Below are 20,920 nucleotides of genomic sequence, written 5' to 3'. Positions count from 1 at the left end.
GGAAACCAATCAAAGGGTGCACCAAGAAGAAACAAAGAGAGAGAGAGAGAGAGAGAGAGAGAGAGAGAGAGAGAGAGAGAGAGAGAGAGAGAGAGAGCAAAGGTGACATCAAAAAAGAGACACAGAGAGGAGGGAGCCAATGACAGAGAACATGTTTCCGCTGTGTTCAGCTCGGCTCCTTTGACCCTGAGATGTGGAACAGCTGTGCTTCTGATATGAATACTGGTAAGCAGAGCATTGTGCTTAATATGAGGGCTAAAAGGCTGAAAGAGTAGGGGTGGAGAGAGAAAGGAGGGGAGTGGGATGGTAAAAGTTGAATCAGTTTCAGGCGTTCAGTCCATTTTAAACACTCCCTTACTTTGCTTTCAGTTCGCTCTTACTTAAGGTTTCCTCTTGTGTTTATTGTGGAGTAAATCTGCTAACAGCCAGTGTTTAACACACTTTGTTTTTTATGACTTTTTTTTGGAAGATCTGGACAAGGACTAAGAAGAACTGAGCAGACAGGATTGGCAGTTTCGGGAGGAAATGCCTAGCTTTGTGTACATTTTTTTGTGATGCTGTACCTGAACATGCTGTCCGTTGTTGGATGCTGATGGATTGATATGGATCAAGACTGGATGCTGAGTGAAGAGGCTAAGATGTGTGCTTTTCAAATAAAGCTGGGAACTCACAGAAATCACTTGAAGGTCCATAAATACGAGTGTAAACACTTAAAAACTTGAGCTTACCACAATAGCTCCTCCTGTTTCTGCTCACGCGTACAAAAACTGATTTTTCAATTCTCTTGGGGACAGAAGAATCATTATTATTTATTGTAACGCCCCCACACATGCAAACAGCCTGACATTTAAGGGTATATTTTGATCCACATCACTTTCAAACACTCAACAAGGAAATGATGGCGGCTGCAGGTTCAGGAACGTCCAGAAGCCCTAAATCCAGCTTTCAGCTCCCTACAAGTGGAGACCGACGGCTGGTGGACAAGGCCCTAAAAAGATTGGATAAACTCCACGAGCTGTGCACTAACCCTCGGCTCGGTCTGAGGAGCAGTCCACCATACCTACCTGATCTGGTTTCAGAAACATCAAAGCTACTCATGCAGGTTTGGGAGCCCTACAGAGGCTCCAGGGCCGCAGGCGGACAGGTGCCCCGGGGAGACGAGGCCATATATTTGAGGGTCCATGTCAGAAACCTGCTGGATAAGACGGACAGGGCCGTGCTGCTTTTTAAAGAGGGACGGGAGAAGATATTTGAAGAGACGTCCAGCTACAGGTAAGAGGGCCTGTAGGTGACATATGCATCCACTCACAAGACTAAGCAAAGGTTTGTGAGGCAGTGCAGTTTTTAAAATTACTTCAAAGATATTCCAAGCCGATTTGAGCATCTTTTCTCGATGCCTTACATTCTAACATACCAAACATTTCACTTTAAAAGGGTTATAGAACCCTTATCTATCCAGTCATGATAACATCCTTTCACTCTTGTCTTTTTCAAAACGACCTAAGAAATCACTAAATATTGACTCTTTCACATTTTGGAGAACAAATCGACTACAAGAATAAAGAATTTACAAGTTGCCTGAAAGAAAAACTTCAAAGCATCAGTATCGACATCAAATCTTTTCAGTCATCCATCTAACGCCTCGTGTTCAAGTTGGCTCATTAAACATGAGAAATCGATGTGTTTTTTTTGTTGTTTTTATTGTATTTTATTATCTTTTTATTTCTGCGACGTGAAAAGCGAGACATGACACACATCTTTTTCTCCATACTCTGAATACACTTTGATCTTGTTTTTCCCCACATTTAAAAAATAATTAATTTCAACATTTATTACTTAATATATCATAACAGATATTTTCTCATTTTTTAAATAAGAAAGGTTTTGAGATATCGGATAACAGATGTTTGCCGACACACTTCAGTGAACATTTAAAATCAAACTGCGTACCGTTATCTTCTCACAGAATTAACCATTATAAAATAAATTACATTTTGTTCCATATCATCCCTTCAAACAGTGTATTTTATTACATGGAGAATTTCTGGATGGTGTCAAAAATGAATTTTCTGACAGGGTCATTAAAGTAAATCTTATATTATCTACATTCTTTACGGTTTTTTTTGTCCAAGTGTTCCTACGAGTTGCTTATCCAGAGGACACGAGGTAACTTTTGCATTAAAGGCACAACAAATTGAATTCCATTTAAATAATATCAAAGACCACACAACTTGAACAGAAAAATCCCAAACTATCAGCATGTATACTGGTGTCAAACTATTAAGGAATACAAGCATTTGAGAACAGGGATCCTGATCTAAAATCTTTTTCCACATGAATCCTTCACTGTGACCTGACCTTCTTTAAGACAAATAAACTCCCAGGTCACAAAAAGGACACACATCCCTCAAATCTTTACGCAGTACCATGAGAACAGAGCTCTTCTCAGCTCAAGTGCTTCAAAAAGTTCAAGAATCCAAAAATAGTCTTCTCTACTTTTGCATGCTTGAAAACATACTGTTAGTATAGAGGCTGTGACTCCCTCATGAATACTGAAGAATACTGAAGTAAATTACTTGTTATTGTATTCCTTCAGTGGTTTCATAGATTCCCATAGGTCAAATGTAGACCTTACATTCTGCCACTGAGGGGACAAAGTGCTTTTTCGATCAGTTTGTTGTTTGGCTAAAGTGGATATTTTGGAAAAGCTAGAAATGAGTGACTGTTTTATTTGGAGTTTGGGCTGCGTCCACCGCTTCTGTTCGGACTACTAATGACGATGCTGGAAAAGGGGCCAAACTTGCATCTTTGTGATGCTAATGTCGGGGAACTTGGCAAAAGCAATTACAACGTCAGTATGTGAGAAGCTCTGCGGAGGAACAGTCAGGCCTTGGAACATTTTCTTCATGTTTTTCCATTTGCATGTATCCACAGGGGCTGCATAGAGATACTCTGCTCTTATTTAACTCTATCTTCTAAACCTCATATGGCCCGAATGTGGAAGAGCACTCAGCAGCTTGGCTTTATTGTATCCCCACACTGTTCAGTATACAGGAGGGTCAGAAAATGCAAGATGTGGTTAAAAGTACAAAACAAAGCTGTACTGTTACAAATGGCAGCAACGACCTGCATGTCAGTGTAGATAAATCTTAATTTACATTTTCTGATTTTTCACCAGGATCACCACAAGCTATTTGTCCAAAAAGACGACACTGAAAAATCCAGAATCCAAAAAGCCATGCACATCCCTCAGTGAGTGCTGGATCTAAAAAACATGAATAGATAAAGACAAGATGTTTCAACCATGGCAGCATCATGACACAAGAAGCTCCCGTTTGATGTCAATGTGCTCGTCCTCAGACTTGAAAGTGTATTTTGTGATTCAGATATCGTTAATACACGCAGTTGATATGCCTACAAAGAGAACAATTAATATCAATATGCATACGTTTATATATCACCGGTGAAAAAACAAACCCCGATATATAGGACTATAATTAGCTAACCATATACAGCTATTTACAGCTATTTATTGTAATTCTGGAAAAAAGGTAAAAAAAAAAAAAAAGAAGACACTGCCCTTTAGATATCAAGCTATCAAACGCATCTATTCATCAAATATATAAATATATAGAACTGATTATCATACCATCCATCAATCTATAAAATCTTAGACTTAAACTTTATTTATCCCAAATAGTTATAAGGTTCCACGGTCCAACCAGAGCATGCATACAATTACAGACAAACAACAGACGGTGTATGTCAGAGACAACAAACCGTTCAGTACATGACAAAGATGAGCGCTGGCATGCCGATCCCCTTGTGTGGTACCTCTACCGGTACCTCTCATACCCATTGATCCAGCTATCTACTTGTCTTTATACCTGCCTCCTTTTGCCAAATTGTAATTTAAACCTCACAAACTGATATTTTAGTTCTTGATCTATAAACTTCACATTTGTAAATTGTCCAAACAGTTACAATTGTGTTAAATTAATGGATATCAATACGCTTACTCTGTAATATTGTGCTACTCCTCTTATCTCAGTCACATCAGCAGCCCCGTTCAGTGTGTCTCTGCTACAATGTGGCTCGTGCAGATACAGTAAGACCCTCTAACATACAGTAAGTGTTTTGCAAATAGTTGCACTATAGACATCAGCTTTATCAAATATTTTATTTCAGAGGAATCTGAAAATCAGAGAAGCAATCTTTCAACATTTCTTACGTGATCTCTGCACACTGAAAATAACAGATGGCCCTGTCACCGCAGCCGGGCCTGCATGGGCAGTCATGTGGAAAATGATCTCATTGTTTTACGTCAAAAGGTTTAGATGTTGAGTCAGATAGTTTAAATATCCTCTTTTGTGTCTTTTCAAATGTCCCGTCCCTCTTGTTTGTTTGTTCCACAGAACCAGATATATTTTTGATAGTCTGTATATGATGTCTTCTTTGTATGGAAGTTACATTTCATCCTGGTTAAAAAACGGAACTGAAATCTGACGGAAACAAGATTACAAGATTATTGTCTGACACGCTGATAACGTTGACCTTCACTGATCGGAATTCAAAAAGCCCATGCAAATGAGCAAACTCTTTAGAACATGCAGCTAGAACCGTGAAGAAAAACATCATGCGTAACTTATCTAATCATCTGTGTAAAAGGAATTAGGAAAGTTCCGCCTAATATTTTTGCAAAGTAATACGCTTCACTGAAAATACCATGACTCAGAACAGTTTGGCATTTTGAAACTGACAAATATTTGATCAAAGTTCTGTGTTGAAAGTTTGCTCGTCATTGTCTAAGATGTTAGAAATTTCACTTGAAATGTAATGCCACCATGTCTCCTTAAGAAAAGATGTATTTCAGCAGAATTGAGGATGCAGAACTTTCTTGAAATTAGACTATTTTAGCACAACGTTGCTCACACTCTTAGATTCTGGGTCCAGATATTTCAGAAGAAGATAAATCATCACGTTTGTTGTGTGATAAATGGTTGTAAAAAAAAGTTCTTGTATTTCTGCTAGCAGAGTGAAGGTGTTCAAATATGGCCGCCCTTAATTTATGCTTTTTTGAACATTTGAAAAGAAAAAAACAAACACAGCATTTCACCTTCAGCCCCTTTTAGTTCACTGAAGATGATGATGATGATGATGATGATGATGACAAACTTGTGTTTTTGTTTGCGATTGGACAATATTCAACATTTAGCATTAATGGTAATGTGACACACTTACAGTATCTTAGCACAATGGTGTGTTTACAATAGAAAATAATTTGTTGTCTAGTTCTGTAAGCAAAAGCAGAAATGTGTCTTTGAAATTGAATCAAGGTGGCACATTAAAACATAAACCACACTTAAAAGCACAACATATTTATTATACATATTTATTTATTCATCAGTTTGTGTCAGGTCAGTGCATATAGGCCTTATTACATCTCATCAAAGTGCAATAGATGCAATGTTTCTTTTTACTTCTAATCATGGCTTACTTGCCTTACTTGTCCCTGATTAAGCTTTTAGGAAATAACATGATACAACACCACTGTAAAATAGACATAAAAGAACTGAAAAGTGCAGCAGACATTATGACAACAGAACAAAAACAGACACGATCGAAGTTCAAATAAGGCAGCAGGTTCTCTAAGGAACTTATAAGATAAAGGGCTTTGTGCAGGTTTACTGTTTACGCTTCTTATTTCACTTGTTGAGATGGAAACTCTCTGACCGTCACCCACACAATCACACGTCCCTGTGACGACTGATGAGGCCTTTACAAGTGTACTGAAGATTTTCAGAGATGCATTCAAACGTCTTTCAAAGAGGTGATGAGTGAAGAAGAATGCCCCAAATCAGACCTTTTAGGTTCTTCAGTAATCAGATGTATAGCAGACGTTTATATTCTTTTATATTATAACTGCTGTTTTACTGCAATTTATTTATTTTGAATTAGAAAAATACCGATGTTTGATACATTTCAGTGTATTGCAGTATTATATCTTATATATTAAATTGATTAACGTAAAGGTGGAGTACGAAAGATGCTCTTAATCACCTATTTTTTGATAGTTCTTCTCTAAAACTGGACGAAGTTTAAAGCATATTCCCTGTAGTTGAACTCATGGATCAAATATATCAGAGATATATTATCAATCAGCTCAGTGTCTCCATATGAAAAAAAAAAAAAGAACGTTAAAAAACTTGTAAGATAATTAAAGATAAAATTAGACTAGAAATAAAATGAGTTTGTGCTGACTGTTTGCACTGAGCTGCATGTTTAGTACTTAACCGTTTGTGTGTTCAGTAAAGAGTCAACAAATGTGCAAAAACAAAATAATAAAAGTGTAACCTGTAACCTGACTCCAGAAGAGCTTAGAGAGACAGAGTAAATAATCTTCAACACTAGCCTGAAGTGTCACACTAGCCACTGGAACATTTTGTGGTTTTACAGACAGGCACTGAGAAGAGAGCATCCTGTTTGCTAGCTGGACTACCTGTTGTGTCTTTTTGTGTGTGTGTGTGTGTGTGCGTGTGTGTGTGTGTGTGTCTATGGAAAGTGTCACCAACGTTTCATAGATTAGTGTTTTAACTGTTACATTGCAGTCATAGTAATTGTTCCCCTAACAACAAAGGGTTGTGAAATGTTACCTTTTTTTTTTTTTTATCTTTCCTCCACATTGCACAATCAATGTACAGCCAACTCTTAAAGTCTTAACTCCAGCTGTCATTGCAGAGCACGCCTGTGTAGTTAGACACCCATGATCTGACACTGGTGTGAACTCCAGGCTGGAGTCCTAGCTCTAAACCAGAGGATATTCAATTATGTAAACGCTTCACAAACAAAAAAATAGAGTTACAAATAGAATGCAAAACCACAAGGTGTGGTGTTGATAAAAATGAACAAAGGATATGACTAGAATACTTTTTTGTGTAACCTTTCAGAATAACACAAAGAGATGACTCAGATTTTTGATCAGCTAAGGATTTTGTTTGGGGGGGGGGGGGGGGGGGGGGTGGTGTGTTTTTTGCACCATCATCATCAAATTGTGTATTTGAGTTAAACAACAGGACCAGAAAACATCTACATGTCAGAGCATTTCCTTAACATTCATGTTTATATTTCTGAAACCCTAAACTGAGAGTCTGCTCTGTGTGTGTTTTTCCTTCTCAGGAGGAACTTCACCAAACTGTCTTTGCTGTTCAGTCACATCCTCTGGGAGCTGAAGGCCATGTTTCCAGGGGGCGGATTTCAGGGGGACACCTTCAGGTTGACCAAGACAGAGGCCGAGGAGTTTTGGCGGGATTCGTTTGGAAACAAGTAAGTGTATAAACAAAATGTTCCGTGACTCTTCAATTCTTGTTGGTGTTTTTCTATGTGTCCTCATTCACTACATAACGGTCTTGATAGGTGTATCGTGCCGTGGAATAGTTTCAAAGAGATGCTGCAGGCTGTGCATGCATTTGAAGAGGGTATGGAGTCCATGGCTCTGAAGTCAACGATAGATCTCACCTGTAACGACCACATCTCTGTGTTTGAGTTCGACATCTTCACTAGACTGTTTCAGGTAAGGGGAATATTTTCCATCGACTTTTAAGCCTGAATTCTGTGCTTGAACACGGTTTGAAGATGTTCCTGTGCTACTCAAACTTTCCAAACTTTCTAACACATACGTTTCAATAGCCTGTTTTTCTTTTTTTTTCCACTGCCTTGCTGCCTTGGTCTTCATTTCCTGCCGCACCGTGTCCCCTCTTTTAATTTCTTGTCCACTAAAATGAAACACCTTTTACTCATTGGCTAATTTGTGTAGTTCCTTTATGATTAACAGATGGAGACTTTTCTTATAAATACATTGAATACTAAATAGTATATATATATATATATATATATATATATATATATATATATATATATCCAGCACTCTGTTAGCCTAGCTTAGCATTAAAACTGGAGCTATTCTTACTCTGTCCATAAAGACCAATATACCTCCTAAAAGAAACTTTAAAACTTCAAATAATAATGTTGCTTTTCAATCAGAAGAGTAAAAAACATCAAAGTTGTAGTTTAACCAGGTTTTAGAGGCCAGTTTATTTCTTTGCTTGGCACACTGACTTCCTTAAATCTCCCTTTCAGTAATAACAAGACTGCAGGAAGTCACAGCACCCTGCCAAGGCATAGTCAAGCACGTTGTTGCCCATGAACCACAACCTGTTGTTCTCACTCTGCAGTTTTATGTAAGAGTGGTCAAGTGTTTGTAAGTGAGCTAAGATGGTGCCTTTAGGTGAATTTCTACCTTCAGATGTATTTCCTGTTTTATTTATCTATCTTAGACTTAGACTTAAGAACGATATTTCGTTGCATTTGGCTCGTTGTAGTGCAGGATAAAAACAGCAGCAAGTATTTACATAAAAAAATAAGGTGCAGATATAAATAGATATAAAAAGAAAAACTCTTTTTGCATAGCTACACTAGCTAGGTCCTGGTATAGCTTCATATTTGACATTGAGATCTCTATCTCTGTAGCTCTATACAAAATAGCAAATAAAGCTATTGCCTACATTTTTTACCATTCCTTTTTATGCTTCAAGATGTTAACTATGAGGTCACATTCTGAGTCTTCTCTCTTTTTAGCCCTGGAGATCACTCATCAGGAACTGGAACCAGCTAGCAGTGACCCATCCAGGCTACATGGCCTTCCTCACCTATGACCAGGTTGTAGCTCGTCTGTCACACTACCTGCATAGACCAGGGAGGTGAGAACAAGCACAGCAACAAGATGACTGGTTTACATCTCAGAGATGCAATGCTCATTTCTCAAAATAGCCCTGTAGAGGTTTGTTGAGTACCTGGAGTTACATCGAAACTGCCAATTAATCTCCGTTGTAAGATATGAGGCTCTTGAAGCCACATAGAACCACAGCACTCTTGAAACTTAAAGAGCTGTGGTGTATTATTTTCACCTTCAAATAAAACTACACAAGCGGTTGCTTTTATAACTTTTTAATGCTATTTTGAAGTATCTTGACTCTTCTTTTTTGTTTTGTCTGAATGTTTTTGTAAAGCATGAAACTCAAGATTTTCATAACCTTGTTATGAACAGCTTCATGAAATGACTTAGAGGGAGCATCATGCAGTTTGTAGACATTCAGTAGACTACATTATATGTTTAATAGCTGTTCTAAGAATATGAAGAATTGAATAGGAATTAATTAACAGAAATATAGAAACTATAGTGTTAAATCACAAGTCTCCACCCAACCTTCATCATCACACCTGACCCTGCCACACCTGTTCAAGCCACACCCCCTACACTATAAAAGCCTGCCCTCAGGTCTACTACTTCCACATCAATAACCTGGAACAAAAAGCAAACAACGACCTTTCATACATTCGTCCACTGTTTGAATACTGCAGCTCGTACAAACCGATGAATTGAAAAGCGCACAAGCCCTGAACTATCGCACCAGGCTCCCGATCCTTTAGTTAAGCTTAGCTACTACTTCCTCTTTACCTCCAAACCAAGCTTGGCCTGCAACAGAGAACAAAAGAAAACCGCAATATTCCATTTGTATTCACCTTTTGATAATAGAGCCAAGTAGACCTGAAGTGGATGCTTTATTGATATGAAATCATCCACACCGTCTTAAAGAAAAAAACCTGTGAAACTCATCTGCATCAGATCCTGTGTTTTAATGTGCCCTCAACATATAATGTTCTATGCACTGGCAGCAATTACACCTTAGTTTTACACCTTTTTTTACACCAGTTTGTTGTTTGTGAACTTAAAAGTGGAAATATCATTTTTAAATGTGTCTTGATGTACAAAGGTTTCTTTCTTTCCAGCTACATCTTTCGTCTAAGCTGCACTAGAATGGGCCAGTGGGCTATCGGCCATGTGACCAATGATGGTAACATCGTCCAAACCATCCCCCAGAATACACCTCTTTACCAGGCACTCATTCAGGGCTTCAAGGAAGGCTGGTGAGGACATATACACACACACACACACACACACACACACACACACAGGTGACTGGTTTGCTTTCTCTCTGTTTGTGTCGTTACTCTGAGCACCGTGCGTGTCTGTTCTTGCAGCTACTTGTACCCAGATGGCCGAGATGTGAACCCCGACCTGACGACCTTAAGTGAGCCAGCTCAGAAGGGCAAGGTCAAAGTTACAGAAGTAAGAGGATGCACTTTGTACCTCCTCATCTATTTAGAAAACTGCCACCCGCATCCTTGAGGTGGAGACCACAACAAATCATGGATCATATCCTGAGATGTCCCATTGCCTCTCTGTCTTAACATCCAACAGGAGGAGTACGAGCTCTACTGTGAGATTGGCAGCACCTTCCAGCTGTGTAAGATCTGTGCAGAGAGGGATAAGGACACACGTATCCAGCCCTGTGGACATCTCCTGTGCAAACCCTGCCTCATAGGCTGGCAGGTATGAAGCCCCGCCCACATACTCACTATAGCACACCAGCTAATGCTCTACACTGACATGCTGAAAAAAGACCGATGTTTACAGTAACAGTTTGTGTTTAGTGGAGTGAAACAGTCTGGGTTGACTAAAATAGATTTATTTTTGTACGCCAATCTTGAAATCAGCACCCTCATGTTTTGTGTGTTGGTCTAGGCCCTACATGATTTAACAATGCTGTGGGTTTTTTTATGTGGTTTGAAGTTGATGTCAGCACTATTCTGAGTTTACCAAAGCATATGATTGATATTTAAATGCTGGGTCATACAAAATAACCCACACAAATTAATTCCATGGATAACTTGCACATTTGAAGAAAGAGAAAAATAGATTTTTAGTTTCTCTTTGCACAATTCATTGAAACATCATTGAAATGTTAAATGTCCAGTTTGATCAGATATGCAACATTTCAATAAATTTGAGAAGTAAACCTTCTTGAATATACATTTTCTTCAACAGTATATGAACCAAACAAGATTCAACAAGGTTATCTCTTTGACAAGTATCTAAAATGAGAAATATTTGTATAAGACAGCACAGATAGTGGTTGAATCAACATTTGTGTAAACTCTCCAGTTCCCACAGGCAACAAAAACAGCTGTAGACTTTTAAAACCTCTTTAACATTTGATTACACAAGAACCGTTTTAAACGGTAATAAAATCTATGTACAATGTTTGACCGTCTTCTATTAGTTAGTTACACTGAAGACATCCATTCAGAATTTAAGTAATCACTTACAAACTGAAGCCTCCTTCCTAAATTCACCAATCCCACTAGCCCTCTGTGTATTCAGAAGGTTGAAATCTACATAAAGCTGAAGAGCAGCGAGTCCTGATATTTGTCTGAAGACTTCCTGTTTGAGCTCAGGTTCACATCTTCCTCAAACTGCGCATTCACTTTGAAAAAAATGCTTGGATGTGAAAGAGAGAGAGAGAGAGAGAGAGAGAGAGCGAGAGAGAGAGAGAGTGAAAGGTGGAAACCCAGAAAGAGAAAGTCAGACAGGAAAAGAAAATTAGATGTGCTCTGTGGACGTCAGACCACAATGGAAAAGTTGTAAGTTATTTTTGATTGTAGTCAACTTAACTTCTTCCTCAGGTTTACAACACAAGACGACAATGAATAAAATACAAGGCATTTAATTTCTGAAGTAGCAAAGACGTTCATACACTTGCAGCTGATGAAGAGTAGCAGGATGCAGCATCTTAAATACAAATGATACAACATTGTATAACATGAAGTAGGACCAAGGAGTACTGCACAAATTATTGTTCATCTTTTTGCAGGTGTGACGGCCAAATTTAAATATTTGGTTAGCAATCTAAAAAGATCAGGTCAATAAAAAAGGACAGACTTCTTAATGGTCACAGGAATCAACAGAATAGCAAAAGAATGTGTCCTAAAATCAAAGAATAAGTTAAATCATGTAAGAAAAAGTCAAGTGTTCAACTCGTTCACCCGTTTATGGTGTCCATAAGTAGATAACTGCAATCTACAGTGTCTGTTGAATTAAGTATTTTCTATTTTCAGACATCCAGTGTTTTTCCTAAGACAATGGATGACAAAGACACTTGACTTTCATACAGTGTTTTCATTACTCTGCCTGTGACCTGTCATCGATAATTATCCAGCAGAAGTCAGCTGGACACAACTGCCCTTACTGCCGCTGTGACATCAGAGGAACAGAGTCGGTCCTCATCGAGCCGTACCTTCCAGGCAGCGGTCAGTGGGAGGAGGAGGGTGAGGAAGATGCAGAGGAGGATGACCATGAGGACATTGAACTGATGGTGAAGGAGATGGCTGCCCTGAGGAAAGTGAGTAAACATTCCTTACCATACAAATTTGTTGGGTATAACTTGAGCCAGGCAAGCCATGTCAGTGATGTTCCGTCAGTCCGTTTGCCACGTTTGACCAGATCACAATAGCATTGCATTGATTGCTTTGGACGTTGTTGGAAAACTTCATGATGCCTCAAGGATGAATTTTATTACTGTGGTAAAACCTGAATTTCCACGTCCCCCGCCAAGGTTGCTTGTAATAAATCTTGTCATTCATTAACCTTTTATTTAGACAGTCATCAGGATGAAGAATACATTTTTCTTACTTCTACTTCCTCATCCTCAAAGTCTCCTCCTGCCACTAAAAAGCAATATACTGTATGCCAGTGAAAAAGCAAACAGCTGCCAACATTTCTCCGAACAGTTCTCCAGTTTGGATGACCAGGCTTACAGCTCCAGTGTTAGAGCTCCACCCCTGCCCCCTAAGCACAGCACTACCCCACGCTGTGCATCTACTTCCAGTCAAACGCAGACGTCAGAAACCAAGACGCTGGGCAAACACTCCCACGCTCATTCAGTAAGTTCCTGACGACGCTTAAGCTACTTTCATAATGTTGTTGTAACATGACACTAAAGTCTGAGAAATATTAGCTTATGCACACAATACTGCAGCAACTCACCTTCTCGTGGGGATATGAGTAGTGCCTGCCTGCACCATATTTGTGACTCTTCTTCTCTCTTCAGCAGGCTCACAGTGGAAATGAAGCATATAGAGGATACAAAAAACACACAAATGCTAACAGGTGAGACAACCAAAGAATTTAGAACAGAGCAGTGGGGGCTGTGCGGTAGTTGAGGAGCTACAATCTAGTATGTGTATCAATACTCCAACTGACTTAGGACTTGTACTCACTGTACATAAACAGTGAAGCAAATCAGCACATAAACCAACTGAAAAGAACGTACTCTGTCGTGATTGTTGAGTCATTGTTGTTTTAGTTTTCTATTGTACTCTAATTACTATTATTACTTTAATTGCGCTTAGTGTTTTATGGTGAATAAAAAAAACGTGTTTCCTCGTGTCAATGCAGGCTTCAGGGAGAGGGGTCACACAGCAGCGAGGAGGAGACCTCTGTGGGTTTGAGGCTTCCTCCGGCTTCATCTTTATCCCACAGGTGATTGGCAGCTGTCTCCTTTAGAAACATTCTGCTACAAACCAGTGCTTATTCACCTGAGCCTTCATTCAGTTGCTCTTGCATTGCAGCTAATTCAACTTTCTTTAACTTTGCATTCTGTTGGTAACAGTGCTGAAGTCCTCACAGAAGAAAAACTTTCCTCCTCCTCTGCAAAGGGTGTCAACAGTAAGTAGACCCTTTAATATACTTTATGTCACATTTGTTCATTTGTAGACGCAAGTATTTTTGCTGTGACAAAGGTCTACTCAACCCAAGTTTTACTACATTTTATTACACTAAGGAAAAGCCTACTCCAGTTTGAGAACAGCTTATATGAACGTTAATTTAACTGAAAATGTTTTGGTAAGCAAAAATGAAGTACTAGTCCCATCATGCCTGAATGCATATGTGCATTTCTTAAATCATTTTATCTCAAATCAAAATCAAACATGAGTATTTGACAGCAGAGCCAGAGTTTATGGAACATTAGCATGTATCTTGTATCCCTTTTAACAGAAACGTCTTCAACCACTTTGTCACTTATCGTGCTGTACATTTTAGAGCTACCTCTTTTCTGTGTTTGTGTGTAGGTGGAGCAGCATGGCTCGGACCAACCAGCCCAGTCAAACAGAGACAAAGACGAAAAGAGAGGGAGGAACGGAGAGCAGGGCCCAGAAAAGACACGTGTGGTTTGGGAGACGTCACTAGGTCAATGTCCTCCTGACGGAAAAACAACCACGGACCACTTTCCGTGCAACACGGAAAATTATCTGCAGACAAAGATATCCTAAATCTACAAATCGGTCCTTAGAGAGTGTAAATGTAGGTTTTTGGTGTCATGTGCGAATACCCATGTGTCTGCTGAACTGATGAGATCGAGATGAGTGTGTGGTACTCTCAGTAACTATTCTTAGTGAGGCCTCCTGCTGTCCAATAATCACACTGCCATTATCGCCACAGTAGGTTCAGTACTGATTTCTGAACCTTGTGTCACTGAAATACTTCTCTATCATTGAATGATTTACTGAATAAGAGGGTTTTTATTTGTAAATGTCACAAAACAGTCAAAGGAATGGAGCTATTGAATGAATTCTACATTGTCAATTGAAACCATGTCATACGTTTGTTCATGAAATAAGTTGTAAGAGTACACAAAGGCCTCTGTTTAACTCCAACAAACAGTTTCATATGGTTCTAACATCAAACTAATAAACCTGAAAGCTACACAAGCTCAAACTTCTAAGTTGTTAAATTTATTGGGGTCAGGGAAATGAGAAGTGAACATCAAGTGGTTTTTATTTTGTTTTCTTCATTCTGGTTTATGTGTGTTGAGAACACTTCAGAGGAGTCACCAGAGAGAGAGAGAGAAATAAAAGTCAGGGCTCTAAAAGAAAATTAGATGTCATAAAGGCTGGAGGATAGAGAGGAACGGGTGGAGGAAAAGCAAGTGATAAAAGGGTCATTTCTTTAGGGGTTGTCAGCCAGGACGTCTTCAATCCAGTACAAGAACTCGCACACTTTGACGTAGACTCCAGGGTAGTTGGGCTGGGCACATCCCTGACCCCATGACACCAGGCCAAAGACCTCTCCAAGACACACCAGAGGGCTGCCAGAGTCACCCTGACACAACAGAGAAGAGAGCGTGTGAGCCAGAAAGCGCTGGGTCCAATCAGACTTTGTAATATATTTACTGAAAAAACTCACATTGCATGCATCTCTGCCTCCGTCCATGTATCCAGCACAAAACATCCTGCTTGTAATCATACCAGGATAGGCATTCTCACAGACCGCGTCATCCACCGCAGGCACATCCAGACACTGCAGATGGAACGGCATGTTCACTGAAACAGACAGAGAGGGGAATAAAACATGAGAAATCTATAATGCATCAAAGGAAGATTGGGAAGATTCATTTTTTTCTACTGCCAACAACAACTCGAACAATCAGGTTGTTCATTTCTTCAGTCTGACTGCAAATATCATCCCAAAGCCAAAATCACTCCCACTCAAACTTATATTCAGTTTCTATTCTAAAAACTACAAATAAGGGTCACAATTATGCTTTAGTTTTTCAATAGTTTTCTTTAGCAAGAGCAACACAATTTCTTTCCAGTTTCTCAGACTATAGTATTATTTGGAGACCTTTTTAAAGCCCAGAGCTGAATAAACAGAATAAACACTAAGGGTTGGATTTGTGGGATCTGCTAGTGGATGGTGCGGCTCTCTGTTGTCTTACATTTTGGAAAAAAGGGGCATGGTCAGTTTGCACTTTCATATATATATATGCCTCCCAATGATTACAATCTACCAATAAAACATGTAAACATTCCCTTCTACTGACACGCTCTTTCGTTTAACGTTGAGTGAAACTTGAGTATGAATGGTGAAGTTCTGCAAATATAAACTAAGACTTTGTCTCAGCAGGTGTTTGACCCTATCCTGTTTTTGGTGACCTAAAGTGCAAGCCTATGTATAAAACATTGAGGGAGCATGTAATGCATCTTGCTAGCACCTTCCTCGCCATCCATGGCCGTGTTTCCCCAGCCGGACACAGAGCAGGGGAGCCCACCCATTGGGCAGCCTGTGGGCAGGGGAATGGGTGCGACTGCCTCGGTCACCTCCACCGGGTGGAAGAGCTTGATAAGCATAATGTCGTAATCCAGCGTCTGATAGTCATAACTGCAAATAGAGGATGTACGTGTAAAGTAATATCAAAGATTCACTGTGTTTCTCTTCACTGAATGTATGAGTGAATGAAAAAAGAGGATCGTTAAATTATGTAAAGAGATTCTCACACTGGACGGTTCATTTCTTCACTCACCTAGGGTGCCAGATGATGGTTTCTGTCTTCATGAGCTGCTCTGTGCCCTCAAAGGTTCGCAGATCGTGTTCTCCCAGCATGATCTGCATTGCGTAGGGACTGAGAAAGGAGCAGAAATACACTCACAAAATATGAAAGGCCAAAATGCATTTGGTTTGTTCAGTCTTTCTCTATTCTACTTAGACTGCACAACTCTATAAGCTTTGTCTTGACTGAACCATTAGTCTTCCAACTTCTGATTCTGATGTATTTATTTTCAACTCTCCACGAAGTCTAATGCATACAATTGAATCCAGACGTGTAGGGGGAGGAATGGAACCTGACAACCGAAGGTAATGTGTCCATAATATTTCTCAGTCAGTAGCCTACATACTTACTTGTACCAGCAGTGGGCAACAGAGAGCACCCACTGCTTGTTGATGAGCACCCCACCACAGAAGTGGTAACCATAGTTTAGGGAGGCCATGAAAGGACGGGAGTGCGGCTCACACTCCTGTCCGCCAATGATCCTGCCATCTTCGCGGGGAACTGCCGCTGAACACACACAAACAAACACACATGAGGAGGCAAAGGGTTTTTAAGAAACAGCTTACCATTCTAATGTATCAGACACTGAGCTTAAGGTACACATGTGGCTAAGTGTGTGCTAAATGAAGTTTATATACAGTATCTAAGTGTGTGTTTCTATCTTTACCAGCAGCTCCAACCATCAGCAGTAGAGCGAGCAGTGTCATGTTGTCAGGTGAATGCTCAGAAGACACCTGTACACTCCCCGGCTCGTATTTATATCCCAGCAGCCCCACTGTGCTCATTCTGCTCCTCCCGCCTCTTCTCTCTACTCCTGTTGACCCCATCTGTGTCTTCACACACTGTTTTCCCTCTTGGCGCTAAGTGTCAACCCAAATCTTATTTCTTATCATGCTCCAATTTTTTTGTTTGCCCACTTCTGTCCCATCGTAGCACACCCCCTGTGATTATGTCATCTGTGCACCTTATTTACAATGTGGACCAAGGTCTCCACACATTTATCGCCTGTTTATGTTTCCCTCATGGCTCACTCTGGAATAAAGTTAACTTATTTAAAGGCTTGTTCCAATTTATAAAGCGGCTTGATTTCAGCCTGGAGACTTTGTTGGCAGAGATTTGGTGAATCATTAGTTTCTGAGAAAAAAGTAGATGAATGTGCCTGTTTACGGCTCCACTTTTGGACGCCCTTGAAAGAAAGCCAAGATGGGTGAGAAAGAAGTCATCTGTGGTCTCAGAAGAAGAAAACAAACAACCTGCTGAAGCCTGTTTTTCATTTTCTCTGTCAGGCGGCACTCAATAGTCTTTACGCTTTAATGGCTTAAGGTTAAATCATTCCTTACTGTTTTATTTCACAATATGTAGCCACACAAAATGGATAGTTAATATAAATGCAGTGTCTGTTAAAAAGCTGCTCGCACATGTGTAGCCGATGAAAAGAAAAGACATTTGTTTAGAGGGACGGTGCAGAAAATCTACCAAATGAGCTGTCAAAAACTGAAAAAACCTAAGCCAAAAATGTGCAAGATGTGGCTCACTTATTAACTCTAAAGAATGAACATGGAACATAAGAAGATAAGGTTATGTTTTGGGGGATAGGGACTGGGCCAGGAGGAGTGGACAAACATTTGAAGGGTGGGTGGAGGTTTGGAGTAACTGAGAAAGGGGGAGGTGGTGCATGGAAGACACTGAGGAGTTAAGGTATAAATGCAGTGAGTGATTGATCACTCATCTAGTCTAGTCGTAGGAGGGCTTGAGTTAGCCTCAAGATGATTGGCCTGATTGTTCTCGCACTCTTGGGTGCTGCAGGTAAAGCAAATCTGCATATACCAGTCATACAGGGTAAAAAAAACTGTTACAATTATGAGTAAAACATTTTTGTTTCCTTTACCCAACAGCTGCAGCCCCTACAGATGACAGGATTGTGGGTGGCTACGAGTGTGCAAAACATGGTCAACCCTGGCAGGTGTCTATCAATATTGGCTACCACTACTGTGGTGGCTCCCTCATCAACGACCAGTGGATCATCTCTGCTGCCCACTGCTGGCAGAAGTTTGTATTACTTTTACATTTTTTTAAAAGTTTTCAGTACAAACTAAAATTTTTAGATACTTATGCCAATTTTGTGTTTTCGTCACCATTCCAGCCCCTACACACAGATTGCTGTCTTGGGTGATCACCACATCTGGGTGAATGAGGGCACAGAGCAGTACATGTCTGTCGATGCCATCTACTGGCATGAGAGTTACGACTACAAGACCCTGGACTTCGACATCATGCTGATGAAGCTGTCCCATAAAGCCACACTGAACCAATACGTCAAACCTGTCGCCCTGCCCACTGCCTGCCCCACAGCTGGGGACATGTGTACGGTGTCCGGATGGGGGAACATCTACTCAGATGAAGGTGAGCTATCATGTAATTGACATTCAAAATCAATAAGAAGGGTAAAAATATAAATTAAATAAATACATTTTTGTGTGTGTTTTTATGTTCTTGTTTCATGTTTTTTGATGAGAGGAGATTAATTATTGCACTCCTGGCCTTCTGTAGGTCTGAACGCTTTGGGGAAAAAAGCCTTGAATAACTATTCATTTTTGTTTAAAGCGAATGTTACATTCTTTGGACACAAGACAACCAAACCAAGTCTAACCTTTAACTGAGAGACATGAAGTTACTTTAAGTGCCGACAAAAAAAGGGATACCACAAAGATAACGACAGAGATAAACATTTATTTAGACAGTATTAAAATATATACAAAACTATAGTAAAACAATTTACTCTATATTGTATCATTGTATCTATCTATAATCAATATGTCATATCTTTGCTGTAATGAGTGGATGTTGGGATTGTTAGCGTATGAAAGAGAGGGACAAAGTGCTAAATGTGCTAATTAAGAACTTAGGCTGGCAGTTTTTTCGAGAGCTTAGCTAATGTAGCATGGTAGAAAATGTGGATCGCTTGCCAACTGTCGCCCACAGATTAGACTTGAGTTCTGCTTGGGGGTCAATGAGTCATAACCGAAAAATTCCAAAACAAATAAAATGAATATATGGGCTAGTCTTCATCAGGGCATGCGCCACAAGTCAACTTTTTGATTTTATGATTTTTCCTTGAATCCAAAGAGCACGTGTCTTTGAAACCTTCATTTGTGAGGAAGCACTCCTCAGCTATTCATTTGGCTTTTTTTTTTTTCATTCAAAGATGTTTTTTTCTTCTTTTTTTCATTTTTACAAGTAGGTTATAAGTAAATATGCAACACATGTCTAAATACCTGACATAGTGCTAAAAGCTTCTTTCATATCTTTATTGAAGATAGCCACATAAGTCTCATTTTCTTTGCTGATGTTGCCAGCTTAAGGTAAAAACAAATACTGACTTCATCATCCCCTCATGATCTGTCTCTCCTGCTCTTATCCGCAGTGTTCAACCCGTTCAACCTTCAGTGTGTGAGAGTCCCCATCATGTCTGACAAAGACTGTGAAGGTTCCTATCCTGGCAAGATCACTGACCGCATGGTGTGTGCCGGATACCTGGAGGGAGGCAAAGATGCTTGTCAGGTACTTTCACACAATTACACAGCACATCCAAAAAGGTTTGATGGTCTGTGGTGATGTAAAATACTCCTTTAATGGTATAAGATAATGGAAGGCATTAAATCCTCTCTTCTCCCCCTTCCTCCTTCCTGCTCAGGGTGACTCTGGTGGTCCTTTGGTGTGTAATGAGGTGCTGCATGGTATTGTCTCTTGGGGGCAGGGCTGCGCTCTGCCCAACTACCCGGGCGTTTACACCAAAGTCTGCTCTCTGATGCCCTGGATCAACGATACTCTTACCAGATACAGCTAGGCTCTGATCTCCCATCACAGAGCTACATGACGGAGGGGAAACCAGAGGTTGAGCGAAATTGAAGGAGACAGAGACAGGAGATGTTGGTGGGAAGTGTCAGAAAGAGGAGCAGCAGGAGAGCAGAGGAGGAAGAGAGAGAAACAAACAGAAACCGAGAGAGAGAGATGGAGAGGGAGATGTTTAGTCTGGGCACAATCAATAAAATCTAACATTTTGTGATGCATCAGTGTGTTTATTATTGTTGACAATACAGTAGTGCTCCATCTGCTCCCAGGACAGATGCTTTTAGGTACCTATGTTTCTATTTTCTGAATACTTGAAGTCAAATAATCACAATGTCAATGTTACTGCACTGTAAAAACAAAAACAATCATAAAATGACATAAGCTGTGAGCAAACCCGAACTCAGAGTCAGTGTGGGGGACGCTTCTGTGAAAGCTTTGCAGGCTTCCAATTTCTTCTAAATAAATGTTGAGCCACAGCAGAAACACCAGAGGGAGAAAGAAAAGAAGAAGAAAAAGAGGTTTGAAACTACTTTGTTATAAAATGATCATACTGCCAACAGACATGTGGTGAGGAATTCTTAACAAGGTTTCTTAAAAAAATGTATTGCAAATGTGTCCACTTATTTATAGACCATATTCAAACCAAAATAGCCAACCATGCATGTTAAGGTGCACAAAATGTCAGCTTTTTAATGTTGTTCAGTCGGATGGGGGGGGGGGGGGGGGGGGGGCGAGCAGGATGACTTATTTAATAGGGTCACTCCCAAATTGGAGTACATCAA

General features: G+C 39.9%; 3 protein-coding genes across 5 annotated transcripts; 2 read left to right on the top strand and 1 right to left on the bottom strand.

Annotated features, from left to right (window-relative positions):
• Positions 1 to 21: 21 nt before the first annotated feature.
• cblc (Cbl proto-oncogene C, E3 ubiquitin protein ligase) lies at positions 22 to 14,674 on the top strand. 3 transcript variants are annotated; one of them, XM_020650353.3, is made up of 14 exons: positions 22 to 225; positions 470 to 1,272; positions 7,177 to 7,323; positions 7,414 to 7,570; positions 8,635 to 8,756; positions 9,847 to 9,984; positions 10,099 to 10,186; positions 10,319 to 10,450; positions 12,117 to 12,299; positions 12,688 to 12,840; positions 13,011 to 13,066; positions 13,355 to 13,438; positions 13,569 to 13,624; positions 14,029 to 14,674. In XM_020650353.3, the coding sequence occupies exons 2-14, from the start codon at positions 896 to 898 to the stop codon at positions 14,160 to 14,162; spliced, it is 1,827 nt and encodes a 608-aa protein (XP_020506009.2). In that variant the 5' UTR covers positions 22 to 225; positions 470 to 895; the 3' UTR covers positions 14,163 to 14,674. The 3 variants fall into 3 exon arrangements, with proteins under 3 accessions (XP_020506009.2, XP_020506007.2, XP_020506008.2); XM_020650351.3 differs by having other exon boundaries at positions 26 to 225; positions 13,008 to 13,066; XM_020650352.3 differs by having other exon boundaries at positions 27 to 225; positions 12,120 to 12,299; positions 13,008 to 13,066.
• A 42-nt stretch (positions 14,675 to 14,716) lies between these two features.
• LOC109996296 (trypsin) lies at positions 14,717 to 17,107 on the bottom strand. The gene is made up of 6 exons (XM_020650354.2): positions 16,954 to 17,107; positions 16,637 to 16,793; positions 16,260 to 16,358; positions 15,951 to 16,117; positions 15,143 to 15,279; positions 14,717 to 15,058 (listed from the first exon to the last, which is right to left on the bottom strand). Exons 1-6 carry the CDS (start codon positions 17,069 to 17,071, stop codon positions 14,906 to 14,908), a joined length of 831 nt encoding a protein of 276 aa, XP_020506010.1. The 5' UTR covers positions 17,072 to 17,107; the 3' UTR covers positions 14,717 to 14,905.
• Positions 17,108 to 17,935: 828 nt separating this feature from the next.
• LOC109996297 (trypsin-2) lies at positions 17,936 to 20,356 on the top strand. The gene is made up of 5 exons (XM_020650355.2): positions 17,936 to 18,092; positions 18,182 to 18,335; positions 18,430 to 18,689; positions 19,711 to 19,847; positions 19,981 to 20,356. Exons 1-5 carry the CDS (start codon positions 18,053 to 18,055, stop codon positions 20,131 to 20,133), a joined length of 744 nt encoding a protein of 247 aa, XP_020506011.2. The 5' UTR covers positions 17,936 to 18,052; the 3' UTR covers positions 20,134 to 20,356.
• The last annotated feature ends 564 nt before the right edge of the window (positions 20,357 to 20,920 follow it).

This window comes from Labrus bergylta, chromosome 8 (assembly GCF_963930695.1).
Source record: "Labrus bergylta chromosome 8, fLabBer1.1, whole genome shotgun sequence".
NCBI classification, from domain to species: Eukaryota; Metazoa; Chordata; class Actinopteri; order Labriformes; family Labridae; genus Labrus; species Labrus bergylta.
The sequence above is the reverse complement of the archived record's forward strand: the minus strand, read 5'-3'. Positions and strand labels throughout refer to the sequence as shown.

Coding starts and splice junctions, on each gene's coding strand:
- LOC109996297 (XM_020650355.2), top strand. CDS start 18,053: ATGATTGGCCTGATTGTTCTCGCACTCTTGGGTGCTGCAG. Junction 18,093..18,181: donor CGCACTCTTGGGTGCTGCAG/GTAAAGCAAATC, acceptor TTTACCCAACAG/CTGCAGCCCCTACAGATGAC. Junction 18,336..18,429: donor GCTGCCCACTGCTGGCAGAA/GTTTGTATTACT, acceptor TCACCATTCCAG/CCCCTACACACAGATTGCTG.
- LOC109996296 (XM_020650354.2), bottom strand. CDS start 17,071: ATGAGCACAGTGGGGCTGCTGGGATATAAATACGAGCCGGGGAGTGTA. Junction 16,359..16,636: donor GTTGCCCACTGCTGGTACAA/GTAAGTATGTAG, acceptor CTCCTTTCTCAG/TCCCTACGCAATGCAGATCA. Junction 15,280..15,950: donor GGCCATGGATGGCGAGGAAG/GTGCTAGCAAGA, acceptor TGTCTGTTTCAG/TGAACATGCCGTTCCATCTG.
- cblc (XM_020650351.3), top strand. CDS start 896: ATGATGGCGGCTGCAGGTTCAGGAACGTCCAGAAGCCCTAAATCCAGC. Junction 7,324..7,413: donor CGGGATTCGTTTGGAAACAA/GTAAGTGTATAA, acceptor CGGTCTTGATAG/GTGTATCGTGCCGTGGAATA. Junction 10,187..10,318: donor GCAAGGTCAAAGTTACAGAA/GTAAGAGGATGC, acceptor AACATCCAACAG/GAGGAGTACGAGCTCTACTG.